The sequence below is a fragment of the Rhea pennata genome, chromosome 3 (genome assembly GCF_028389875.1).
Source record: "Rhea pennata isolate bPtePen1 chromosome 3, bPtePen1.pri, whole genome shotgun sequence".
In the NCBI taxonomy this organism is placed as follows: Eukaryota; Metazoa; Chordata; class Aves; order Rheiformes; family Rheidae; genus Rhea; species Rhea pennata.
Genome location: NC_084665.1, coordinates 104,126,063 through 104,153,403, shown reverse-complemented (window position 1 = coordinate 104,153,403; position 27,341 = coordinate 104,126,063). Strand labels below are relative to the sequence as shown.

Here is a 27,341-nt window from a genome sequence, read left to right as displayed (position 1 = left end):
GAAATTGTTTGCATAACCTGTGCTAATTACTTTTGTGCTACTCATAAGGTTTGTATATGTAGGTGCAGTACATACAATTCCAGTATTTGCATTAGTCACTACTTAAGAATAAGCACATAAAATGGAAATGTTGAGCTGTAAATACTTTTATGTAGGTAACTTCACTGGTGTAAATTCTCTTGTTCTACAAGCGGTACAGTGGAGAAGCTAAGCTATGTTTGTGTTTTCAGGAATAGATTCCTGGGGTTGGTTCCAATGCCATTTTACAGCTAAATAATTAACACCTTTAAACAAGACACTCAGATGTCTTCTGATATTTGTTTTGTAGATATTATCTTTATATAAACAGATCTTGTGAATTTATACACATGCAGATATAAAATTAGTTTTAAGTGCTTTTATCCTGGCATAAAATGTCTTGCAGGAAATTGGGAGCATCAGTCGTAAACATCTCTTGTCACTGTAGTTCTGTTTGTTCTTTTATCAAATATTCTGTGTTTAAAATGTTCCTTTTTTTTTTTTTTTTTTTTTTTTTTTTTTTTAGCATGGAGGAGTCTATGTAAAAAGAAGTGCCAAATTCAATGAAAAAGAAATGAGAGAGAAGTTGCGGGCCCAGGTGAAAGCTGAGACTCCGGTAAGATTATACATTTCTTTTTCCTCCCCTCTTTGTTTCATTGAGCTTTTTAATGGCAGAGGCTTGTTTGGGTAAATGAGTTGTGCTGCATATCTGCAAACTACAAGACAGCAATCATGAATTTTATTTTCTTTCTGTATTTTTGCAACTATTTTTTATAATTAGAATATCTTTAATTAAACTGTTAGAATTTTGACTAGTCTTTTTTTATGAATAATATGAACTTCATTATTCTGTCTGTAGAGGGCAGGGGAATGTGGACTAAATCTTAGAACATGAGTTATGGTAATGTCCTTGAGCAACCAATTTCACTATTCCTTGTATTTCATTTTGACTACTGTAATAATGCTTGTCAGATTGGTATTTTTGTGAGAAGTCTTCCGGAAGTCCAGATCATTCTTACAAAATGTTAACTAGTCATTCCAAAGATCAGTCATTTTAATGAAAGTGACATCTTAGAACTAAGTAACATTGTCTGCTACTCTTGAAGGAGGAAAAAAAAAAACTCTTGATAATTTTCTGTTTGAAGAATGACTGCTAGTGCCAAGTGACTTTTCTCATGACTCTTAGTATGGTTTGTGGCTCAGTGGATGAAATTACTATGTCTCACTTCCATTACTTGTTGTACATTAAAATGTCTTCTGTCTTTTTGGCTTGACTTAGGAAAACCAATGCAGTAACCCTTGATATAGAGCAGTTATGCTTTTATTTAATTTAAAATGATGTGATTAGGACTCACCATTCCACATACTAATAGTGGCACACCTCTTAAAAGCTGAAGCTTGGGTTAATGGAATATATATGTCATTTTGACCTTCGTAGCAGTCTTGAGTATGTGTGTGCTCAAAAAATGAGCTGGCCCTTTTTTGGGTGATTGATGTATATGCATATAAAGGCACATAGTTCTGACACTTACTGGAAAGCCTTAAATCAGTAAATCATCCTTCTTAAGACAGTACTCAAACTCATTCTGTCATGAACTGAGATTTAGTATGGACGGGCTATTACATTATTTGTTTGTTTGTTTGTTTGTTAAGATAAATAGTAAGTGTATCTATTTCCTGTTTTTAAAGTACCAGCTATGATGGCCCAAAATACATTATAACAACTAAATTTTTGCTTTGAAATTTTGGCTGATGTGAAATGACATTATGCTGCAGAATTCCACTTGTCTTGTGGGACTATTCTCTGATATGCTAATAAATAATGTTCATTACTGTTAGCATGGGAGAAAGCAAATCAGTTGAATTTTGGCAGCTGCTACTTCTGTGGCCTATAAGGATGTCTTAATTCTGTATTCTTGTGCACATACGTGCATTTTGGTTTTTTTGTGCCAAGTTCTGTCTTTGTATGCACAAAATGTATTCTTCATTAGATTACATCTCTGTCACATTGCACTCTATATTTAATAAATACTTTTGAAGTTCTTAGTATCTTAAAATTATTTCAGCTAGTGGAAAACACTAGTTTAGGACACAACATTGTTTAACCATTTTTATATATTTTAGCATTAAAGTGATATTGTACTGACTATACGTTATATCTTCATGAAGCTCTCTTAAATCAGATAAATGACAGACCATTTATATGTGCAATTTGTATTTGTTTTGTGGTATCAGTATACCACAGTACATTATCTTGGGCTATGTTAGTTTGGGACTATCTCCCTGGAAAGTTATCTAATAACTTCTGTTGTAGAATTTAACAATTAACTTGGCTTATAAGAAACTTGGTTGTATCTAAGACCTCTCCATCTAATAATAATCATAGTGAGAAAGTGGCCATATTTGATAAGGATAACTTCTCCTCGTATTGCCAAGGAGAGCCATTTTATCCAGAATGTGGAAGGATTGCATTACATTGTTATTTTCTCTGAGTAAGTGCCAACGATTCTTTCTGTAAAATATACAGCATAATTCAATAAGCAAAGATGCACACTGCAGTATGTGTGAAAGCATGTATTTGGAGCCATCTCTCTATTTTTCTAAGCTAAAAGTTGCTAATTTGAGCTGTCAAACTTTTGTCTTAAGCATGTTAAAATACAAGTCACTAAAATCTGAGTCTTGGTCTCAGTCTTTCTTTGCTGATGCTGGGAGTGAAGTTGAATTTATTCCACCATTTAAATTAAATGCCTTAAGATCTTTTTAAGTAGTGCAGAAGAGCCTAGTGCTTCTGATACACTTTAAAAAGTGCTGCACGACTAGTGATGAGCTATGAAAGGTATCAACCCTAGCTGATTGCTTTTGTTGAAATAACTATTAAGTAGTGTAGAACCATGGGAGTAGGTTGCAGTGATTTTAAACTTACAAAAGTGGGCTTAGGAAAAACAAAGTTGAAAAGCCCCTGTGTAGGATCGCCCGTACTCCAGGTAGGCTGGCGCACTGTGCAGCCACTCGTTTACTGAATGGGGACAGTCGCGCAGCATTTGATCGGCCGCTCCAGTGGCTTCCTGATTTCTGTCCCTCGGAAATTGCTGCTGAGGAGTATTCAGTTCAAGGTGGTGGCACGGGATTTAAAGCTCTGCTGTATCTTCCTAGGCAGTCGCTCCTGCTGCAGAGTGCTGGTAATTTGCTGTGGTTAGCGCGGGTGAGAGCATCTGGGCAGCATGTTTTCCCGCATAAACCCGTTGATTTCCCACTAGCCAAAAAGGTTGCAGGTTGGGCTTGGCTTTCTGGCTTCCCTCTCCTCTCCCCACCCCATAATCACCTCAGAACACTTTTTTTTTTTTTTTTTTTTTTTTTTTCCCCTCCATTATTACTATGGTTTGGCATTGATCATGATAACAGGATTCTTGGTTCGAACCCTGCATTAAATCAGTCTGTTCTGTAGAAACATCTGGATGTTTTTTAGTGCAGTTATAGGAGCGTGTGCCCAGAACTGCATCTAATTCTATGTCTGTTTGAAAACCTGCAAATAAGTGTTTCCACATTTGCTTTAGTATTAAAATGCGCATTAGCCTGTTGAGTAAATTTATAAGACCAGTTGGAATATAAGAGAAGGTTTAAGCTTAAAGCGTGTGTTTAAAGCTATATTCACTGTGTGTTCTGCTTTTCATGATGGATTTTTGCATCTGATTCATAGATTAAATAAATCCAGAAGGAGGTTGGGTTGGGTTTGGTTTTGCTTCTGGCATCTTCCTTCTCCTTCCACTTCAGGTGGGTCCGTATTCAAAACCCATACCTAAGCTAAGCCAAATGAATACAGGATCGCTTTGGCGAGGTAGCGTTCTGGTGTAGGTTGTGGGGTCGGAACTGCGCACCGAAACCGAATCTGCCTCCGAGACAGATGCTGCCATGTTCTTCATGTTACCTTGGGTCGCAGGGCAGAAGTGAGTTAAGTGCAAGTGAGGTGAAAATGGAAGTATGCTGTTTTAAATCTTTCAGTCAGACTGTACAGGGAGAGACACTGAAGCTTGCAAAACTGAAATGAAGTTGTCAAAACCTGTTCACTAAGACGAATGTTTGTATCTGCTGGGGTAGAAGACAGACCATTGAGTTGTCATCTGAGGGGAGACTAAACTTTCCATAATCCACTTTTCTGAGAATTGTTTAAATATAGATGCTGTAAATGCCCTTTAACCTACAAGTTACTGCTGAGAGAAGAACATGATAACTTGTGTCCTTAATGCATTATTCATGAAGAAGCTTTGCAGTTCTGTAATTTAACGTGGCATTCATAAGCAATCATAGTAATTTGAAGACGCTTTAATCAGCAAGGCAGGTGCACCCTAAACTCACTGAAACAGGAATAAATTGCTGCAGGCTTCATTTGAAAACAGCGAGGGTGCCGCTCTGGAATCGCTGGCGAGGTCTGGGTGGCGCGGTGCAGAGCAGGCCTCCTCGCGGTTCGGGGAGCAGCCCCTTCGTTTGTGTGCGTGCGGCGGAGAGCCCCCTTCTCCTCCTCAGCCCAGCGCTGGAGAAAGGTCTGCCTGACAGCTGCTGAGGAGAGAATTACGTGCCGATAGCGAGACGGAAGGGAATCCGCGTTGAGGGTCGCTTTGTTATTTACAGTTTCTCTCCGCATACAGTTTAAACCAAAGAATCCAAATGATTAACGTTCAGCTTGTCGGGAGCCCTCCCCGTTCCCATTGAGAAACCTAAGGCTTAAAGGAAGGCAGAGCCTCTAACTCGAGTGAGCGTAACAGGCTCTTTCGCTATTTAACTGCCCCATGTCATTTGGTTCTTTCTCTGTTGTTTTTTGTTTGTTTGTTTTCCCTAATGAGAAGTAAATTAGAGATTGAAGACAAACAGGAAGAAAAGGCTGCCTCTTGGCCCCTTCAGCTCGGCGTAAAATCAGATGAGGGCTCGGGTATGCCTGACGCTGTTGGGATAACGCATGGCATGGAATTGCCTTCTAGCCCTGTTTTAGGACTTGCCTGCTTTAAAGCTCCTTTCCGCTTTGCAGTGCGGCCGAAGTCCAGCTCTTGGGTGTGCGCAACGCTCTGGTGGCAGGCTGCTCTTCCTGTAGTTTCTTAGTGGAATTGGAGCTTTTGAACTACTACGTTTTCCATTTCTTTCTTGAAATTGTTTCTCAAATCACCATTTTAACTCCGTACTCATGGCTCAGTGTCGAGTCTTTCTAATTGACAATACTTAATTGAAACAGTGTGATTTTGTTTATGTAAAATCTTATTGTGAACAGATTTTAATCTTATGTCTTGTTGTAAAAGCTGAGACCATCACACAATTTGAAGAATGCTTTTGTGTTAACATTTTCTAATGTAGGCCATAACAAGGTTCAGTGGTTTCTCACTGTACCAGTATAACCAAGTGGCATTGATATACTCAATCTCCTGGTTTTATAAAGAAAACAAACTCTCCTGAACTGCAGACTGTTCCATTTCTTACCTGCAAATACAACCTGTGCTTTTCTTTATCACTGATCAACAGTAGGAAATCTGCATGCTAATATGTGGTATTAACCCAGTACAGCCAATATTGAGATGCTTACTTATGTTTTGCTTCTGCGATTCATTCACTAACAGAATAAATCTTAGTTATACCAAGCAAAGTGAATCGGATACCAGAAACGTGAAGAGGACAGATGCATTAATACAACTGCTGTAAGACTTAATCTAATTAGTTTGTCATGGAGTCACTAAATTGCAAATCCCTGACAAGTTCTCTATAAATCCTGAATGTCCTTGTTTGCTTTCCTCATATCGCCCGTTGTATTTTGTTCTGATTAAATCAGATGTGCTTTCCCATCCTCGTGTCTTTTTAGCTATTGATCTGGGTGTTAATGTTTCTCATTCAGTTCTCCAGAAGCAAATCTTTTAGACAGAGGTCTAAACTGGTTCATATCTGAATTTGTCTACTTCTCAGGATGTGATAATTAAAATAATAATAAAATTAAGCAAATATGTTGTTTAATATGATTCTTGAAGTTTGTAAATAGAAGTACTTTACTGGATACTGTATCCAGTAAATACAGGATATCTTTAGTTGGTAGTTACCACTTCCTGATGCCTCATGTTCTACAGAATAGCAGCTACTTTATCCTGGGACACCTTCCAAAGACCTATCCTCAGTCAGCTTTTCTCTTTATTGCCTCTTGCTGCACATTTGTGGTATCTGGGCTGGCTTTGCTCTGGAGTCTAGGGGCACCTTGTGTTTCTTCATGCCCTTTTCCCCAACCATAAACATAGGAACTCTCTGTTCTGTCTCAAGGGCTTCCTAAGCCACCCTACTCTCCGCTCTGTAAGCACTGCCCCTCTCTGTACAACTGCTATTTCTTTTTGCCTAGGAGACCTTGACATCACTGGGGAAATGAATGGTGTTACTACTATATGCGTGTAAACATACACCCATATATGATGCTCATATATGATCCATTTGTTTAACCCATATATTAAGTGAGTACGTTCACTAATTTTATACTAGGGCATCTGCATTGTAACCCTGCCATTTTCTATTTTTCCAACTCTAACCAAAATCAGTAAGATTCTACTATCCGATTCCTAGTCCACACCTTAGTTTTGAAGTGATCAGATATAGTATATTGACATCTATCCATTACACAGAAACCGTTATGAAAGTTCCAGTTAGCTGAACATAGCGACCTATTCTATTTTGGCTAAATTTGGATTATCACTGAAACAGTGATAATAAAGAACTCGGTATATTGTTTGGAACATGAACACTGTATTTGCATTCACTGAGAATGCGTATAGCTTCTGCATGGCTAATTACGTGGCCCTAAATGAAAGAGTCTGTAAGCAAAAACTGTCTTAGCTACAGCTAGTCTTCCTAGGCAATTAAAATATTCCTGCAGTTCAGCAATTCAGAATCCAAGTTCAGGGAAGCTTATTTAGTAATTAAAATCTTAAAAATTTATAGTTTTTATAATCTTTTGGAAATGATGCTTAAGGGTTTAGTTTCTGCTGCCCATGTCGGGAGATGAGAATAGCCAGTCATGCAAGTAGATTTGATAGGCTGAATTGCACTGGTAGAATATTTTTGTCTTGGGCAGGACTGTCCATGAGTGTGTGTAGACATCTTTACCTGAGTAAAATTCAGGAATGTAAATAAAATGTAAATTCAGGAATGTAAATGGGAGCCATAATAAGCAGCATATTATGTTTATATACACTGCATGTAAAGCAAAGACTGCTTCTCCATCTTGTCAGTATGCTTTTAATTAAGAAATATTCAGATTTTGGTCAGCAAACTTGTTCAGCTGCTGGAGTTTGAGGTTTACAAGAATAATTAAAATACAACTTGTACCCTTGCTTTATGTTACTTATCTAGGACAGGAGTAAGTAAATACTGTGCTCTTTCGTGTAATCAGCTTTCAGTGACTGATTATCTACTTTGAAGGGTAAAGGATGGTAATGTTGTTCAATGTTTTTTAACTCCTGATCTTTCTACCAAGAATGATTTTCCTGTGCTGTATGTTTCACTATCATGCTTAACAATTATAGCCACTATAATATACTTTGGAGCTGAGCATTCATTCTTTAGTGATGGAGAAAAGTATCTTCATCTTGGACTACCATTTTAAAGGTATGATCCAAATTACATGGTTTGAATATTAACACATTTATGAAAAATGTATCTGGGATTGAATATTGTACCTTTTCCAGCTAACTCTGAATATTTCTATTTAGTCACTTAAATATCTCGACTGTGGACTTCATAGACGAAATGTGTGTATGACTAGATGAAAGTGTGGACTGCAGCTGAGTCTAAGTTATGCTTATGCTACTGTCTTGTTAGAAAAAAGTAAGCACTTTGCCTCTTAAATGCAAATTTATTTGATTTCTTTCACCCTACCCAGCTCTTCCCTCCCCCCCCCAAAAAAAAAAGAAAAAAAAAATCTGTGTGTCTTAGTTTTCTGCTCGTCCTTTAAAATCCACCATCAGTTGGACTTTACCTGCTTTTTCAGTTTCTGCATGGTCTTCCTCCTCAAACATGCTATTACATGTACAGCCTTTCCTGTAGCTCCATTCTGAATGTCTTGTGGTTTTTCTGTTTGTTCAACTCTGCTGACACTTATTTTTACTATTCTTGATTTTTCCCCACCTCTCCTTCCCCTTGGCCAGACTCTAGGCTGCTTAGTCAGTTTTCCTTGTTCTTGATCTATCTGATGATTTTGACACTGTCAGTGCCACAGTCTTAAGATCATTGCTGGCTTCTCCAGTTGGCTCATTTTCTAGATTACTCTCCTTCTCTGCATTTTAGTGTATCTTTCAGTCTTCTCCCCAGAACCATCACATAGGGGGGGTTCAGCTGTTGGATCCTGTCTTTCTGCTTTAAACCCTTTCTCTGGCTGTTCTGCAGTCAGCAAGTGCAGATACCAGCATGTGTTGCCAGAAGCACAAGGTTATATTTCTGTGTTTTTTCTTTTGAACTTTTATTTTAGTTTGCGCTGTGGATGTGTCCTCCCACTTGTCAACATCTTCCTGTACTCACTGATAATCTTCCTTGGGCTGTCTTGTAAATTCACTGTCTTTTTTACTTTCAAATATTTCTTGAGACTCATTTCTGCAAAGATTTAAAAAAATAGTGTAAACACAGCAGGCGTGATTTCACTATGGATGTTAATTCATGTTCAGCTGCATGCTAGTTGACATCTGTGGCAATAGCTTTTTCTACTGCAAATGAGCCTCCAGTATGACATTTTCACTATATAAGTAGTGCTTTGTATCAACTTTGTATGTTGGAAAATTGGGAAGATTATGCAAGATTTTTTTAAAAAAAGTGGGAAAGGAAACCTCTATTCTGTTTTTGGAAACAAACTGAAAGTTCATCAGATCTGATTCCTTCTGAGTACATCATTTTACGCTCAGTTATGCAAATATGCTTATACTTGGGCAAACAGTACATATGTAATGATTTGAGAATCCATAAATATAATTGTTGCCAAATAGGTAAGCAGACTAATTTACTTGCAAAATCTAACCTCACGTGTACGGATGCTTAAAGGAATGTGGCTTTAAAGTTCAAATTGTGCTAAACTATCAGTTTATATTCATAGTATATTTAACATCTAATACAGTGAGATGCATAAAACATCTGGGACATAGGATAGCTGATCTAATATAATCTGAATAGTATTTCTGGTTATGAATGGAATTTCAGTATAAGGAAAGATAAGATGCAAAATTGGTATTAAAGCAAAAACTATATAGTTTAGGTCCTCTGTGACATGTCAAGGGGAAGAAGCTTTTGACTTGAATATTACTTCGAGGCCTTCAATTGTTAGCTTGCCTCTTTAAAATCTCCTCTTATCCCACTTAACAAAAACAATGCTATTGTTGATATCAGATGTTCCTGACTTCTTTTTTTGTTGCCTTGCGCTATTTACCTTCATAAATCACCTAGTTAACTTTCTGTGGGGGACAGATAACAGAAAATTATTTTGAACCTTAAAAAGTAAGTTTCCTGAGGCTGAGAAGTTTTTAGCTCAAATGTTCTGATTTTCTTTGGATCCTTACAGCAATAGGCAGTGTGAAATAAATACCATGGACCTTTCAAGTAATGCTACCTTCTGCAAAAGAAATCAACTGCATTTATTCTAAGAACTTGTATCTGTTTTTTATCCCACAGATGTATTTAGTAATTTTTCCAGAGGGGACTCGTTACAATCCAGAAATACCAAAAGTCATTGCAGATAGTCAGTCATTTGCTGAAAAGGAAGGTAAGCAAAAAAGCTTTTGAAATCATTCGTTACAATGTTAACCAATAATTTTGTATAACATATGTTATGTGACATGAAGATGGTATCACCTTAACTGGACTATTAAGACTGACCATTTTATACTTAATACTTCAGAAAGCCAGTGTTACTCTTACTAATCCATCCTCCTCCCCCTTTCTTTTCAGCTAGAGCTAGTTTGTGCACAAACGTTTCATGTATTTCATATTGTACAAGAGTACTAATTTTCAAGAAAGTTCTCTTTAATTTTTAATCTATATTTATGTATTTATGGACACTTCTTTTCCTGCTTCTTCTGGGGCATGGAAATTGCCTACACTGAATCAGGCCACTGATCTACCTAAATGCATGCTGTACTTGCAGTTACAGTTGATAATTGTTACAAAGGCCATTTTACAGCGGAAATGCTATGCCTTAAAAACATAGCATTTCCTATTATTACTTACTATGGGTTCTACCATGGCGTTTTGGTTTTGTTCCTCGTTCATTTTCTGTTCTCACTCTCGTTGGTTGAACGTTATTGTGGAGTTGCTTTAATGAAGACTTGCACTATTTATATCGCCTTAGATGAAATTATTTCAATTTTGGAATGGCTTGGAGAAAATCTGAGGGTCTAATTTTTTTTTAATTTTTCTCACATCATATATACAAAACATCTAGACTTCTCACTTGAACAATTCAGTGAACGTATTTCCTGGTTTTGTTTTTTTCATGTTGACCAAAAGTGAAATAATTCATTCTGAAGGTAAACAAAGAATAACAAATGGGTCTGGTAAATTCATTTCTGTGACACACTGAAATGAATTCAGAAGTCTGTGAATCAACTTGTTGATATCATCAAGCTATTAAGTGTATTGTTAGTTTTTGTCCAAAAGGATATATGCTTTTCTTGGGAAGAATGGAATTTGTGTGCGTGTGTGTGTGTATGTGCACAAGAGAGCTTAAGTTATAATGTATTCATCGCTTCAGTTTCCTGTCGGAAATGAAAATCAAATGTTTCATTTAGTTTGGTGGTTCTTTGAGAGTTCAGAGCGGGGAGCTTGGGATTATTTTTTTCCCCTCTGTCCTCTATCTACAGAGAGAGGGAAGGGCTCTTTGACATTTTATTATTATTTTAATGAACTTCTTAATTATATCTCAATAGACTGTAAAACAACAAACACTGCTTTGTGCTTTTAGAGTACTTGTTCATTTTTCTCAGATGTTGGTGTGTTTTTATAAAACTAAGGGTCACTCCTTTCAAAAACTTTTCAATATAAATATTTATTAAATGGATAGCGTCTTCTATCCTAGCGTAGAATCCTTGTGATCTGCTTTTTGCATTTCCTTTTTTCTTTTTTTTCTCTCATAAGTTTCTCTTGAGTTTTATCTCTCAAAATTTAGTATGGAGAGAATGGGAAGTGGACCCTGTATTAGCAAGTTAATGGTAAGATTCATTCAGCAGTCTGTATTGTCAAGTTAATGGAAAAGTTGACACTCACTTGAATTAGAGCATCTCTCACGTAAACATACCAGTGAAGCAGAGATGGCCAGCCTGCCTGACACTGAAAACCGCATACCAAAATACTCTGTCGGCCAAGAGCCACAGGGCACTTACCGCGTGCTTCAGGAAACTGAGGATAGGAAACTCCAAGAGTGGCCGCTGGCAGGAGATGACGACAGCTCCCCAGAGTGCCCCCCGACTCCACTGCACAGCAATACTGACCTAGACTTGCAGTGCAAGTCCTTTAGCAGCCCCAGTGCCACCATGATCCCAGCAACTGGCTGTGTGCTGGTGCTCCAGCATGGGAGCCCCATTTTAACTTCTCGCCAGTCAGTCACATGCAGATCAAGTGCTGGCTGTGCTTTTAAGCGTACTAGGTTGCTATGGAATTCTGCACAACTGAACTAAAAAAGTGCAATTGCATTATTGTCTAGAAGATCCTTTCTGACTTCTTGCAGTTTTATGAAAGGTAGTAATGCCCCATACTTACAGTCAGAGGAATAAGGGCATATTGTAACTTAATGCCTAAAACTAGTACTTCATTCATCTTGGGGAAATAAATAGGTCTGATGATTTAATCTTGTCATTTTAGTGTAATTGATACCAGAGCATTAATTAAATCTATCTGTCCACGAATAGTAAAAAAGGATACCAGACACCAAAAGAATTTAAAGGTGACTGAGGTCCTCCTTGAAAGAGAGGAACCTTTTTTTTTTAATTTGAAAATATTTCATGTTACAGTTTGTTTTGCTGTAGGACTTGGATTCTACAAAAGATCTTTTCTCCTAGCAAGAGTAGATGAATTTCCTTTTTCTGAAACACAGGCAAATCAGACACACAGAGTGGATCCAATTTGAGTATGAAGAAGTTGAGACTGAAAACTATAAACCATTGAGAAACTTCTCAGGATGGAATAGGGCTAGATGCTTTCTCTCTATTCTTAGAAAGCAATAAAGGATACTGTACAGTAAAAAATGAGTTTCATGAACTGGACTTGAATATTTGTCGTCCAAGCCAAGTTCTAGGTTTAGTGTATTGCCAGTTCTTTGTTAGGAACATTAATGTGCCTGGTTTCTTGAAGACTAGCATATGCAGAGTAAAATTCATTGCTGCTAAATTTGACACAGAAACTGTATTCTAATTCATTTGAATGCTGTTATAAGTTCTATGCCTTATAGTCAGTGGGATACAAAAACTTACCTACCTACCTCTGAGGGTACTGATTTTTATGGTGAGACATGAGACTGTTCTCAGTTTATCATGATGGTAGTACTCTCAAACTGAAAATTATTTACTTTACAAATGGCAGAAAATTCCAGTCTACCTTTCAGGTTTTTAGCCAGAATGGGACAGGCAACATTTCAGTCTCAAAATACATTGTTTGATTGCATTAGGAAGAGAAAAACATGCATCCAAAAGTTCAATAACAAAAGCAAAAAGTACCTCTCAAGTTGTTTAATTATTTGTGGTAGAATTAATGCAGCAACCATTCGTAGAATAAGTAAAATTTTGGACAGTTGAGAAAATTATTCCAGTATTTATCTATTTTGACCGCAGTTACCGTTCACTGGAATTTCATAGCCACAGCAAACCACGAAAGCAGTGTTGCCAGAATGTCAGATGAAGATATCTGTCTGATCTTCACTTTTCTGTCAGAGGCAGATAAGACACCCCACCGCCAAGGCAAAGTGGGTGCGTGCCACATAGCTGAATTTGAACCATTACTCCTTGTCCTTTTCTGATGGCAAGTATGTGGCTCTGAGATGAGTTCATCAGTTGCTCCCAGGACTGTCTCTTCTGTGAATTTCAGACTGGTTGTCACTTGTGTTTCTAATGTGACATCTCTTAAGATTCTGATGATCAAGGGAAATATCTTTTTCTCTCCTTCTGTATTCAAGGTCTACTAATGGGAAGATAACATGTTTTGTGCCATGTCTCCTGAGTTCACCTGTGCTTTTGCCTTCCAACTTCTGCTATTCAAGTACATAGTCAGTGATCTTAGATTAGAATTTGCTTTAGTTTTCCACTACAAGGAAGAAGTCAGTTAATGTGATTGCTGTCTTCAAAATGTGGTGCAGTCATTCGGTTAACTTAGGTAATGGATCACAGCCTAAACAGGGCCACTAATATTTAAGCATCTTAAGTGCAGTGATTCTTCCACACTAGTAAGTGGGCTTGGATCTGTTGAGTCTGAGGAATTACATTATATAGATGGTATTCATATTTTCCTAAGGATTTAACTTTAATTTTTTCATAATGTTAGAAGTGGTTATTTTTATTTTATGTATAATAAACTGTACATCTTTTAAGGCATATTGTTGGTACTGAACTGTAGAATAATTTCTGTAAAGCTTATAAAAATACATATCTTTTTAGTATCAGCTTTTAGTGTAAAATCTGTTTTATTTCTCTTTCCAAAATATGTATGTGTAGATATCTGATTGTTTTCTAGGGATTAGGCTTGCATCCTGTAGACATAGACCTATAGACCTGTTCCAAACAACCATAAATTTCTTAGATTTAGTATATTATGATCTTTGCCATTTGGATGCCAGAATTTGGAAAAAGACTAGAAAATGAGAAAATCCAACACCTTCCTACTCCTAATGTTGTTAACTTCTGAAAAGTTAAAGAGAACATGATAAAAAGCTGCTTAAATTTAACTTGGCTTGCTGTTGTTGAACACAGACAAAACAGTCTTCCCTGGTGAAAGGCATCTAATGGAATTTTGTATTTATGTTTGATTTCTCACATAGGTTGTTTAATCAAGCAAATATTTCAGGTATTCATTTATTATCTTTTTTTGTTTTGAGGCAGAAAAGTTGCAAATATAAATGTTTTCTAATTCAAAGTTTATCTTGACGAGTATCATGGTTTCTACTAAGATGTTTGTGTGTGCAGGATATGCTTTATCTCAAAATTGCTTTTACAGGTCATGTAAAAAAAGTGGTTTTTCAACTGAGCTAATTGAAAATGTTTCCCTTCTAGATCTTGGCATTAGTTTTAGACTGTATTTTTAACCAATCTGAAATATTCAATATCAAGAAATGTTTATTTGGAACTGTCTCTCAAAAATAGCTTTTGGTGATAATCTTTTTTCCATACACTTTCATGTAAGCAAGCTTGATATAAAAGTGCACAGTGAAATGTGGAGAGGAGAATATAATTAAAAAATGTGTGTATGTGGAGGGAACTTGAATAGCATTTGAGACACAGAGAAGCCCCTTTCTCAGTCTAATCTCTCTAATCTGCCCAGGCTGTGAGAGCTGGGCCTCTTCAGCCTGGGGAAGAGAAGACTGCAGGGGGATCTTATCAGTGTGTACAAGTACCTGAAGGGAGGGTGTCAAGGGGACGGGGACAAACTCTTTTCAGTTGTCCCATGTGACAGGACAAGAGGCAGTGGGCAGAAATTGAAGCACAGGAAGTTCCGCCTGACCGTGAGGGGGAATTTCCTCCCTGTGAGAGTGACGGAGCCCTGGCACAGGTTGCCCAGAGAGGTTGTGGAGTCTCCTTCTCTGGAGATCTTCAAGGCCTGCCTGGATGCAACCCTGTCTAACATGCTCAAGGTGACCCTGCTTGAGCAGGGGGCTTGGACTAGATGATCTCCAGAGGTCCTTTCCAATCTTACTCGTTCTGTGATTTTATTACTAAATGTCATTCTTGAGGGAATAAGGTTTAGGAGGGTAAAAAGCTACTTTGCATTAAGAGCTTTTTTTGGAGATACCTATTGTGGAACAAAGGGTACCAAAGTGTGATGTCTCCTGTGGCATGGTCTTAGCTTCTTGAACGACATTATTTACATTTCTTGTTCATGACAAGAGAAAGCATCTTTTTTCAAGAGCATATAACTTCTTAATATTATCATCAGCCAAGTCCTTTTTATATAAGTCAATGGAAAATAGCATGCAAATAGTTTTCTCCTTATGTTCCTGTAGGACTTTCAATGTTGAATATCACAAAGGATATTAAAGTTATAAAAAATAAATTTTAAAATGACAAGGGTGGGATTTTTACTCATCCACAAACATAACCACAGACTAAATTGCTTACTAGCTATATTTGTATTCCTACATTGATAATCTATTTTTTTTCAAAGAGGTCGAACAGCATTGTTTTTCATTTGACTTATTTTTTTAATAAAGCTTACTGTCTAAGTGCACACAAATGTTTATGACCAGTTTTTCTCCATCTCTCCAACTTTCTTGCCCTCCTATATTTCTCCCTTTTTTTCTCAGCTCTTTATTCCATGAGTCTGTGTGTTTATGCATGCCTCCCTTCACTACTCCGCTGTTCTGGGGTCTTAGAACCATAGAATTAGTAAGGTTGGAAGGGACCTCTGGAGATCATCTAGTCCAACCCCCCTGCTCAAGCGGGGTCACCTACAGCGTGTGAAACAGGGTTGCATCCAGGCAGGCCTTGAAGATCTCCAGAGAAGGAGACTCCACAACCTCCCTGGGCAACCTGTGCCAGTGCTCCGTCACTCTCACAGGGAAGAAATTCCCCCTCACGGTCAGGCGGAACTTCCTGTGCTTCAGTTTCTGCCCATTGCCTCTTGTCCTGTCACACGGGACAACTGAAAAGAGTTTGTGCCTGTCTCCTTGACACCCTCCCTTCAGGTACTTGTACACATTGATAAGATCCCCCCGCAGTCTTCTCTTCCCCAGGCTGAAGAGGCCCAGCTCTCGCAGCTGTTTCTCAAAGGGCAGGTGCTCCAGCCCTCAGATCATCCTCGTAGCCTTGCACTGGACTCTCTCCAGTAGCTCTATGTCTCTCTTGTCCTGTGGAGCCCAGAACTGTACACAGTACTTGAGATGAGGCCTCCTCAGGGCTGAGTAGAGGGGCAGGATCACCTCCCTCCACCTGCTGGCAACATTCTCCCTAATGCACCCCAGGAGACCATTGGCCTTCTTGGCCACAGGGGCACATTGCTGGCTCAGGGTCAACCTGTCATCCACCAGCACTCCCAGGTGCTTCTCTGCAGAGCTGCTCTCCAGCAGGTCAGCCCCCAGCTTGTCCTGGTGCCTAGGGTTATTTTTCCCTAGGTGCAGGACTCTGCACTTGCCCTTGTTGAACCTCAGGAGGTTCCTCTCCGCCCAGCTCTCCAGCCTGTCCAGTCTTGCACACTTATGTTATTGGAGCTGTTCTTTACATTGTGGCCTGATCAGAGTTTTGATCTGCGTAGGTAGCCAGACTGTACCTGAAAATATTGGACAGATAATTGAAATTTGCTCCTGTACAGCTAGCTTTTTGGTGGGGAAAAAGATGCGAAGTTTTATAACTTTCATTTCAGCAGATTGCTTCTACAGCTTTCTTGGCAGAATTCCTTAAAATTATTCTATTAAAGAGGGAGGATAGGAATCTAGTAATATTTGTAGCTTGGGAAGAGGGAGCTCCCACACAAACATTCCTGTTAAGCTAGAGCCTTTTCTCCCACCATATGTGACTTTATGTGTCTTTCTGGACTCTGGTTGGTTTCAGTAAGTAACCCTTAGATCACAGGGGAAATTCCAGAAGGCTGGTAGGAAGTTAATGTTGGGTGAGTATTTAGGACACACCAGAAAACTACAAAGCTTTCAGTTTAACATTAGTCTTGCACCAAAAATAAATAAATAAATAAAACTGAAAGATCTAATGGATCCTGAATTTGATGAATTGTTTTTCATCCTTCTTTTAATTTTTATATTAATGCTAAATAACATAGAAATATTGGGGGGGGGGGGACTTCTCAGACTAATGCCACATGCACTTTCAGTGAGAGCATGGCTTCTGTTGATTAAACATGATAGTGCTAATGTAATATTTTAATTTAGAAGTGACTTTTTATACTGTTTTCATTTCAAAATATATGTTGTGTGCGTATGTCAGGGGTTAAAATAGTATTAATGGACCAATCTGAAACTAGCTGGCCTGCTTGCACTAAACAATTATCTCTGTAAATTTTTGGCCCAGAGGAGAGGAAGAGCAAGAGAGATCTTCTCCATAGAATTGTACTTGGCTATCATGTAATCTCACTCTGAGAGATTTGATAAGTGGTGGGTTTGTTTATTTTCTGTTCTCTTCAGTTTACATGAAAAATTCAGTTCTAGAGATACTGATGATTTGGGCCTTCGTGCTTCCCAAACTAAAACCTTACCTTTATTTCATTCAATTTCATTGTAGACTTTTTCTGATGCAATTCTGTGTCTTGTTATGGTCTGGTAAACAGGATGTTATTTGAAGTACCACTGCTGTCTTTATTTCTCCAGATTTTAATGTTATTTTAAGGACTTCAGAAGCCCTTGATAGGATTTTCTTAAGAGCCAGCGTTGAGATATTATATTATTTCGTATCTTCCTATCACTTAAAAAATAGCTAATACCAAAAAATAAAACTGTAGCATTATAAAGTAGAGTATCACATTATTGGACTTTTAGCTTGTTTTCTTTGGCAACTAAAGTAAAATCTCATGACCTCAAATACTTTGACAGAGAGTCCTTAACTTAGTATTGCACAACATTTAAAAACAGTTTAAGCACAATGTTTTGTGAATTGGATACAGGCAGCTTGCCAAGGTGACTATAGCATAGAGAGTTGAGTTTAAATTCTGTTATGCTGATTTTAGCAAAGATCATCAAGTAACTGTAAACATTTGTAAAACATATTATTTAAAAAAATGTGTTGACTTGTTATTGTTGCATGTCTGTCAGGCATTGGAGATTTCTTAACTAACGGATAATGAACGTTCTTTATTGATTTCAACTGGAGGCATGCTTCTTTTGTACTTAAATCTTCAAGAGTGCAGCAGTAACCAGTGGAATAGGAGAGGCTTGTGCTACTATTGCACTTCACAGATTTTCACTGACCACCTTCACCAACAAAATAGGCTGTGGTTTCAGAAACTTCTCAGCACTGAATGGCCTTGGATACATAAATTGATTTGTCCAGAGGACTCTGTCCTTATTGAAGCCTGAAATTCCCCTTTGCCTCTCCAAAGTAGTAGTTGACAAGGGAGGAATGATGATTTTTTAGGGCAAAATGAATATGTTTGGGAATGTGGGTCAGCAAGAGGTGTGTTGGATGGAATGTCCACACTAATCTCATCATTGACACAACACTAGAATATGCCGTGCTTCACTTGGTGAGTAAACATTTGGAAACATAACATAATTAGCTGTGTTTGATGTAGCAGTTCACAAGCTTTTTTAAAAAAACCAACAAACTACCACTGTGTTATGCTTCAAAATATTTACAGGATCCATGTAACATTTTGCGCAGACAGTTATCACTACTGCCAGTAGAACTTAGAACAATGACTTCAGAAAGAGTGCCAGTAAATAACCTTTTATCTCCTTGTTTGAACAAAGAGGTCCTTAGCAAATGTTAAGAAATCAGGATAATGATAATGATTTATACTGAAATGTTCAGCTATAAAAATCCTAGCACTATTTAGAAACTGATGTTACTTTACAGTGTTCAGTCAACATTTTCATAATTCTAAAACAAAGTATGCTTTATGCAACAGAAAGGAAGGAAAGCTCAGTCAAAGTCAGAGCATAATATAATGTCTTCTGTATTAGTTTTGTTAATTAATTAAAGGTTAAAAATTTTCTAAAGGAAAGTATACTGCTGTATACTCTGTTGCACTTTTGTATTAATGGCTGTTTTTTTAAAAGTGTACTGAAGAGCAAAACAGATGGAAAATACGGCTTGAAAGGAATAATCTCAATCATATTCTAATGCTTTTCTTTGAGAAAGGTACACATTTAACAGTATTAACTGAAATTTCTCAATTAATTTACTTCTTTTTTTCTACAAAAGCTCTTTCAAATAAGTTTAGAAGAGCTATGTTCACATCATGAAAATTTTGTCTTAGTTTTATATTGAAATACTGGAAGTAGAATATAGTTTATGCTGTCAAGCCCAGTATGTTCTTGAGTGTGCTCTAGGTGCTCTAGGTCAGAGGAAGCAAGGAGTGATATGAACTACTGTTATTAATACTTGAAGGTAGCTGTTAAACTTGACCTTTTTTTGTCCTTGACATACCAATCTCTGTGTTTTGGCCTGGACTGGTAGAGAAGATTTCTGTGACTGCAGTTTTGTAGTAGTAAAGTGAGTCTAGTAGATAGCCTAACTGCTCTCTGTCATCTTTCTGCAAATTAAGGACCATCAGAGTAACCACATCTAAGGTACTAGTATGTGACATTAGTGAGAGGGAAGCAAAAGTATGGGAAACCAGACTTCAAAGTAGAAAAATGACAAATGTTGAAATTTTTGTTAACTTGTTGGCTTTGGAGAAGTGCAGTATCCTGCTTTAGCATGGGTAATTTAATATGACTGCTATTTTATTGTCACAGTGCAGGAATAGGATTCAGTATGTTGATAGAATTGTTTTAACCCATTGGAAGTACAATGCTGAGTGAGCATTAAAAATCCTTGAATTTATATGTACTGATATCTCAACTTCCAAATTGATTTCTGATAAGGAATTTCAGGAGACTGTTCTATGTGCTTAGTATTTCTCAGTTAATTCATCTCATTTTTTTAACTTGGACAGAAACAATAAGGAGGAACATCTTTTCTTAGGTTATGAGCCATATCAGAATGTTCTGGAGCAGAAGGCATAGCAAGGATTGTTTGGTTGAGCAGCCTGCCTTTCACTAAATTCCCATAAAATTTCTCTTTTATCTTCTACAGTTGCTCAGTAGAAGAAATATAATGTGCTTGTGCTCGCACTTTCTCTTTAAACACTTGAAAAACAGCAGCTTTTCTGGCCACAGATTATAAATTGAGAACTTAGATTTAAAAAGCTTTTTGGGGATTTTGAGCTGGGGGTACTGTGGTGTCTTGGCATGATGTTTATTTTCTGGGTGAAGTCCAGTTCACTTTCAGAACTGATTTTGTTTTCTTTTCCTCTCCCTAGGACTTGCTGTATTAAAACATGTGCTGACACCACGTGTGAAGGCAACTCATGTAGCCATCGACACAATGAAAGACTATCTGGATGCAGTTTATGATGTGACCGTAGCTTATGAAGGTACTGTGGACCACAAAGGGCAAAGAAAACTGGCACCATCTATGACAGGTGAGTTTCTATTGATTAAATGTGCTACAGTCACATGGTTTTGCACATACAGAGCCAACTTCAGGTACCTTGTGATGCTCTGAAGATAAAACAATCTTCAAAACGCTTGGGGATTCAGCTGTCTTTTTAGCCCTTAGTAGGGCATACTAATGCTTTTTGGAGTTAAAATGACCTTGAGGCCATTGGCATCAGGTGACATTTACCTTCCTGTTTCTTCTAGGACCAGAATTTGGGGTGATTTTTCTCTCTCTCCTCCTCTGTGGTATATGTACACAGATGTTGTTGCTGAAATTCCCTATATTTTAAAGGAATGTGTAGTAATGCATTTTATTTGTATTTTTTTTTAATTGCTAAACATATCCAGTAAGGTTACAAATGCTTAAAAAGCACTTTATGCAAATAGCCTTCACTTGCTGTAGTGTTTTAAGTGAATATACTACCTTAAGAGATTGGGCTGTATTAGTTGTACCAGCTTACTACATCAGTAAACTACCCAAAAATAAGTTTTGGGGTTTCTATTGGGAGAACTTCTGGGAGAGAGAGGTTGCTTTTTGCTGCTGTTACTGTTTGCTGGGGAGTTGGGGGTTTTTAGCTCTTCTATTATTTTATTTTTTCCCAAGTAATTCATTTACTGGTACCATTACTGGAGGGACAAATGTTATCTTTCTTTCCAATTATAGTTGATGCAGCTCAGCCATATTTGTCCATCACTGTCTTTAGCCATCTTAGCAGTAGGCGATACTTTTGAATCTTCTGCCATACTGATACCAAGAAAAAGAAATTCCGCAATAGTTCCATAGAACTATTCAACCTTTTGGGCAAGGAATCAATATTGCTTGAGGGGCCTGCAGGTGACTTCTTAGTTAAGAAGTTGGTTACTCCTCAGTTACTCTTCAGCTGGTCTCGTGTCACCGTGGGCCTGGGACTTGATCTTTCAGCTGATAAAAGCAGCTCATGGTGCAGCTGTTCACGTCTCATTAAAAGGTGTATCTTGTTGAGGTGATGCATGCACTTCACATGAATTCCTTTCAGATACTATGTTCTGAATTTTTAAATTTTCACCCTATTTAAAAATTCTTCTGAATAGATAACCAACAGAACTGTTAACACTGTATTTTAACAACATTTTTGTTGTCCTGTAAGTTCTTAAGATGACTTTTTTATATGTACTTGTTTCCATTTGGGTTTTTGGTGATATATTGAAAATGCTTTTTTATATTATACTACTTTTACTTTTAATCCCCTTTAGATTTGCATTTTGCAGATTTTACAATTTCTTTGTTGTTTGGGGTGTCTTTTAATACTTTGTGACCCTCTTACAGAGTCCCTTGAAGACTGGCACCCTCCCTTTTATCCTGCCAGCCAGTCACATTCAAGAGTCTGTTCAAAACAAATAGGGTTATTTCCTCTTCCCTGTAGCATCTTGTTTTGTGACTTAATTAGTAGCCAGTTTCAGCCATTTTCATGCTGGACTCTTGACTGCCTGATGGTTAATTAAACTGTTAAAATGTCATTACCTAATGATAAGATGGCAAATGTTCAAATTCCTTCCAAGACCTCTTCACCCATTGAACCTTACAGTCTGTATAAAACATGATATAATTATGTAAACGGAACTAACAAACTGGATTTCCCTGCTGGCTCTTTTTGCGTCTGGTGTCAAGTGCTAATCAAATGATTTGGGGTGACTGCTCAGCAGCCAGCCTTTTCAGGACTCCACAGCAGTGACTCACTCTCTGGGTCTATCTTTCAGCTGCCCTTGCTGTTAACGCTGGGATGTTTGCTGTCTTGATCTTCGGTAACAATAAAGCTAGTAATGCAAAACAAAGGGCAGCCAACCAGTTGTTATCCATTACAGAGTAGATAAACGAAATATCCATCCAAGACATTCCAGATTATTGTGGTAGTCGCATATATTCCATATAGTGTAAATTATGTAGATTAAAGACACTTTACAAATTACAGAGGAACACATATTTGTCATTCTTTAGGCCCTCCAGACCCAAAGTGGAAGAAAAATAATTTCTGTTCTAAAAGGTCAAGATCATCTCACCGTTTGTTCTGCAACAGTCCAACACTTGGTCTGCTCAAGAATATGATATAACAAGAATTGAATTATGAATTATTATGCATTTGAGATACAAGAGATGCATTTCAGTTATAAAATGACATTTTCATCTGTGCATTTCATATGAGCATCTCATCTGTGTCAATGATGAATGAGAATTTTGTTTTTCATTCTCACCAGAACAAAATGGCAATACAATCCTGGTAATTTTTAAAAGATAAGGTTGACATGTCTTTTTCAATCTGATTGAAATTTATTGCATGGAAAACAAATTTCTGATAAACACAGTTTTGAGGACTGTGTTTCCCATAGTATGACATTTCCCATGTGAATGAAATCTAAATTCCACGCAGATAAAATGTGTTCTCAAGAAACACATTATAGTTTCAAATCTATAAATCTCTATTCCTCAGAAGAGCCTGTGCCACTCCTGAAAAGCCACATATTTATCCAGAGATATGGTTGGCTCTTGATCACTGCACTCAGTGGTAGGCAGAGGAGGTTAAAAAGAACATTTTAGTGATTGATTAGTCCTACCACACTTCATTTGAGAAATTATGTTAATAAACTTTAACTGAAGAATTTTTTTTCTGAAGAAAAAAATATTTTAAATATAATTTAAATTTGAAATAGATTCTACTCTGTAAGAGTTCTATATCTTAAGATAGAATCTATCTTAAAACTGTTTTTTTTTCACTACAGCAATCTGAAATAACATTTACTTGTTCAGCAAGATTAAAACAAAACAGAGTATGCTAGCATCTGGAAAAAAGATACTTGCAATACCTTCTACATGAGTGCTTTGAGTACAGCACAGAATGCCAGGAACATCTGTTAACATGGTGCCAGAGCAAATTGTTACAATAGATCCTTTCAAATATGTTTTACTTCTTTTTACTATTTATGCATTTTAATGTTTTGTTGGCACTTCCCAACTGCAAGCTCTGTTTTAGAAATCGTCAAATTTGATTAGTAATTTTGGACAAGAATGTCACTTCTAGTTATTGCTTCACATCCAAGTGCGATGACTAATGGTTGCAACTTGTTTTCTACTATTTATTGGTTATTCATTCCTTTTTGTTCCAACAAGTTTGGATCTTGGTACATTACCAGTGAAAGTTTGTCTGCATTATAATTGTCCTGCACATGGCAGCCTTTCCAAACAAAAACAATTTCCTGTAGATTTCTCCCCTCAAGATGTTTTGTCCAAGTCACTAATGACAAAATATGATGGTTCTGCTTAGGGAAGGTTATGCTGCTATATTGTTTTTATTTGTGATCATTAGACTGAGATTCATATTAATCCATATGATCCATATTAATCCATATAATTACACTGGCACTACAACACAGCTTACGTGTAATTCAGGCACTCAATTTTGAAAAAACTGCTTAGAAGTGACAAGAAAAGAATTGTTTTCTACTGGATCTGTTGATCTACTTTTACTACACTGCCATCGAATAAAAAGCAGAAATAAGCTTGGGAAGAAAGAATGAGAACCTGGTGTTCCCTCTTCAAATTAATGCCCTAAGTGTTCGCATCTAGCCTTGCCTGGTGTTAAGATCTCATGAAATGTGGGAAATGTCATTCTTGCACCTAAAAGAACATTATGTTCGCATTTACATCTTTATTATTCTGCCTGAAGGTTTTAACATAACTAGATGGTATTTATCTGGCTATTATGGATGAAAAGGAGTGTGAAATAGCAGCATGTGACAATGATAAACATTGAATAAAAATAGCAAGTACATATAGACTCTGTCTTAAAGAAGTCCGAGGAATTCCTGAGAATTGCCTCTGTTGTATATCAGTTCTAGAACAAACAGTTTGAAAGCATGTGTATGTGTGCATTTCTGAAAATCAGTACATCACTTTGATCAGTATAATTTGAGGTCAGAATGGTTTAACTTCCCTGGGGGAAATTATGCTTTTCCAAATGCTTATATTTTTGTTAGGACCCAATTAGACAGTATAGTACAGAACAATAGAAAAGAAACTGGAGCAATAGAAACCAGTCGTAGTCTGGACTGTGGCCCAGATTTGATCATATCCTTTGTCTTTTAAGGTCCAAATAAAAAATAACAAGACATGGTTACAAATACGTTGAAAGAACCTGATGGAGAGTAGTATGATTATAAAACAGTAAAAGTAAGATTTATAGTGATGAAGTGACTATTAATCTGTGTGCTAATTGTAATGTTCTTATTACATGAAAAATACCGAAAAGTTAATGGCAATTAATTTAAAGCATCTGAAGAAAGGATATAGATTAGAACTGAATTTGAACATCAGCACTGATAATACTTGAGTCAAGTTTTTGAATGTAGAGTAAATCTCATGTCATGGACTTGTGTTTCATGAGTTCAAGCAAAATTTAAATAACTACCTCTTATATTTCATAAAGTAAATTTTACATTTAAAATTTGGAGGATTTTTGATAATAATAGTTGGCAACACAGTTTTAATGATATTCTGTCTTACAGTTTTACGTATCTGAAAATCTTCTAAAATTAGTCTGAGCAACATGAAAAGCTTATCTGGTAATTTGTAGATGGCTTATTTGAAGTGGCACTTTAAGCATAAATTTGTACATGTACATCAATATTTCAGATTATAATATGAATATATTATGTAATGCAAAATATTTTAATACCATAGCAATTAAACATTGTACTTCAGTGAAATATCATTATTTTCAAATAGAAGAGTAGCATCAATTTGTGGGAACATATATAGGTCTGTAGTTCTTTATTTATTCCTTTTTTATTTATATTTATTTGTATATAAAGGTCTGTTTGAGCTTGAGTGTAGCTGAATAGGTAGCACCTCTGTTTCTTTGTGTGCTGTACGTATTTGTTCTTCAAGAATGCAAAGACTATTTTGGTGAACTAAGCTCTGTAAGCGCTGTGGGTTTTTATCGAACGCCATCTTGTTTCGGCAAGACAGCTTACAATGACACTGCCTGCCTGCTCTCCAGCGCTAATACCAGTATGGGCAACTACAGGTGCTGCTTCACAATTGAGTAGATGGTTTCAGAGAGTGGTCACTGATGACTCCAGAGTTTTAACCACTAGTTCCAAGTTAAGGATCATGTAGTCATGGTTTAGATTATTTCCCTAGATTTATTTATGCTGGGGTTCAACTGTTACCTTTCCCTCTCTGATCGTTCAGCGTTGAGGTCCTCACTGTCAGCCAGCATTTGACTACACAAAAGAGCGTAGTATGTCCTGAAGCTGGAGACTTGGCTCTTTGCCCCCTTCTTTCAGTCACTGATGGTGGTGAATAAAACCAGTCCCAGCATCAATCCCTGGAGGACCCTAGCTGCTGTAACCTCTCCACCCTGAAAAGTGACCATTAAGTCCCTGCATTTGCTTCCTATCCTTAATCAGCTTTTAGTCTATAAAACATCATTTTCTATAATCCTATGGCAGCTTAATTTCTTTAATAGCCTTCAGTGCAGAATCCTCTCAGAGGCTTTATGAAAATTCAAATATATCATGTCCACTGAATGCCCTTTATCTGCCTGCTCCTTGACACTGTTGTAGAAATCCAGCAAATTGGTGAACAGGATTTTCCTTCACAGAATCCATGCCAGCTCTTTCCCAGCAGACTGTAATCATCTCTGTGCTCAGTGATTTTACAGGTTCTGCTTCTTACTGTTTTCAAGTTCCATTTTAGTCCTCTTAATTTTGTGTTTACATTTGACTTGAGGTATTCTGTACATTTATTTTTTCCCTCACTTGTACAAACTTTCCATTTCTCAAAGAGGAGGTTGGGATATAGTGATATCCCCTTTAATTTTTCCAGTAAACCATACAGTGGATGGGTTTTAACCTACTTATTTTTCTGTGCTGTTGCACATGTTTTACCTGAGTTTCTAACACAAGTTTTTTTGGTTTTTTTTGTTGGTTTTTTTTTTCCTTCTTAACAGCCCTTAGGCTGCCCTTTAGGCTACTAGGCTACCTCCCTTTTGGACTGTACCTTTTAGACTTTTTGCTAGCATCATTTCCTTGACTATATATTGGTGTGCTGGATTTATTTAGCCTGTGCTAAATACGATACTAAACTGCTATCTTTGTAATGCTAAACTTAATTGTATTGTGATTGTAGAGCACCTCTCACTAATACTATGCACACTCAAGACCACCTAAGGAATGGCATTTTTTCCTGTGGGTGCTCCAAGCAGTTGTTCCAGCAAACACCCCCCCACACACACCTCATTGGTGTGTAAATACTGGTAAAATACTGATGCAGTCTCTATAAAGGTAGCTGGAATCTCCCCCTCCTGCTGCTGTGCCTGAAGCTGTTGTCTGGCTTAACGTTTTCTCAGCGCTGTCATCCAACAGATCAGGAAGTCATCTAATATATGTTTTATTAGAGTCTGAGATTTCCATACACAAGGATTTCAGAGTGCCTCTCCCTGTACTATTTTTATGCTATTACACTTCTATATAATTCTTAATACGTACTGCCATTCCCTCGCTATACAGCCTGTTCGGTCATTTCTATAAAGCTGGTAGTCTGGTGATATTGTACCCACTGCTGGGGTCACTGGGGGGCCTGTTTTATAGGGGTAGTCATCTGGTGCTACACATTCTAGTTCTGCCTTCCTATTTAGGCATATACTATTGGTATAGAAACACTTTTAAGTTTTGCCTTCACCCTGTTGTTTAATACTGCCTGTGCTAGCCAACTGGCATTGTAGACAGTTTGATTTCCTCTTGTCATTTATTGTGTCATACTTTCTGTTTCCCTCCTCACTGTTTTTGAGGTATATTGAATTTTAGTCACATCCACTTCATATATTATGCAGTATTTCTGAGGATGTTATTCTTCATGTCCCAGACTTGTCTCCTCACTAGAAGCTTGAACTTAACATTGAGAACATCTCTTTTGTGCTTCCCCACACCCATGGTACCAGCAGTACTAGTGCTA

General features: G+C 37.3%; 1 protein-coding gene across 1 annotated transcript in view; it reads left to right on the top strand.

The window, feature by feature from the left end:
• AGPAT5 (1-acylglycerol-3-phosphate O-acyltransferase 5) overlaps positions 1-27,341 on the top strand; it is a 61,480-nt gene that overhangs the window by 23,829 nt on the left and 10,310 nt on the right. Inside the window, exons 4-6 of the mRNA XM_062572963.1 lie at positions 545-634; positions 9,685-9,775; positions 20,176-20,337. Coding sequence (XP_062428947.1) covers positions 545-634; positions 9,685-9,775; positions 20,176-20,337 — 343 coding nt within the window. The remainder of the gene's footprint in view (positions 1-544; positions 635-9,684; positions 9,776-20,175; positions 20,338-27,341) is intronic.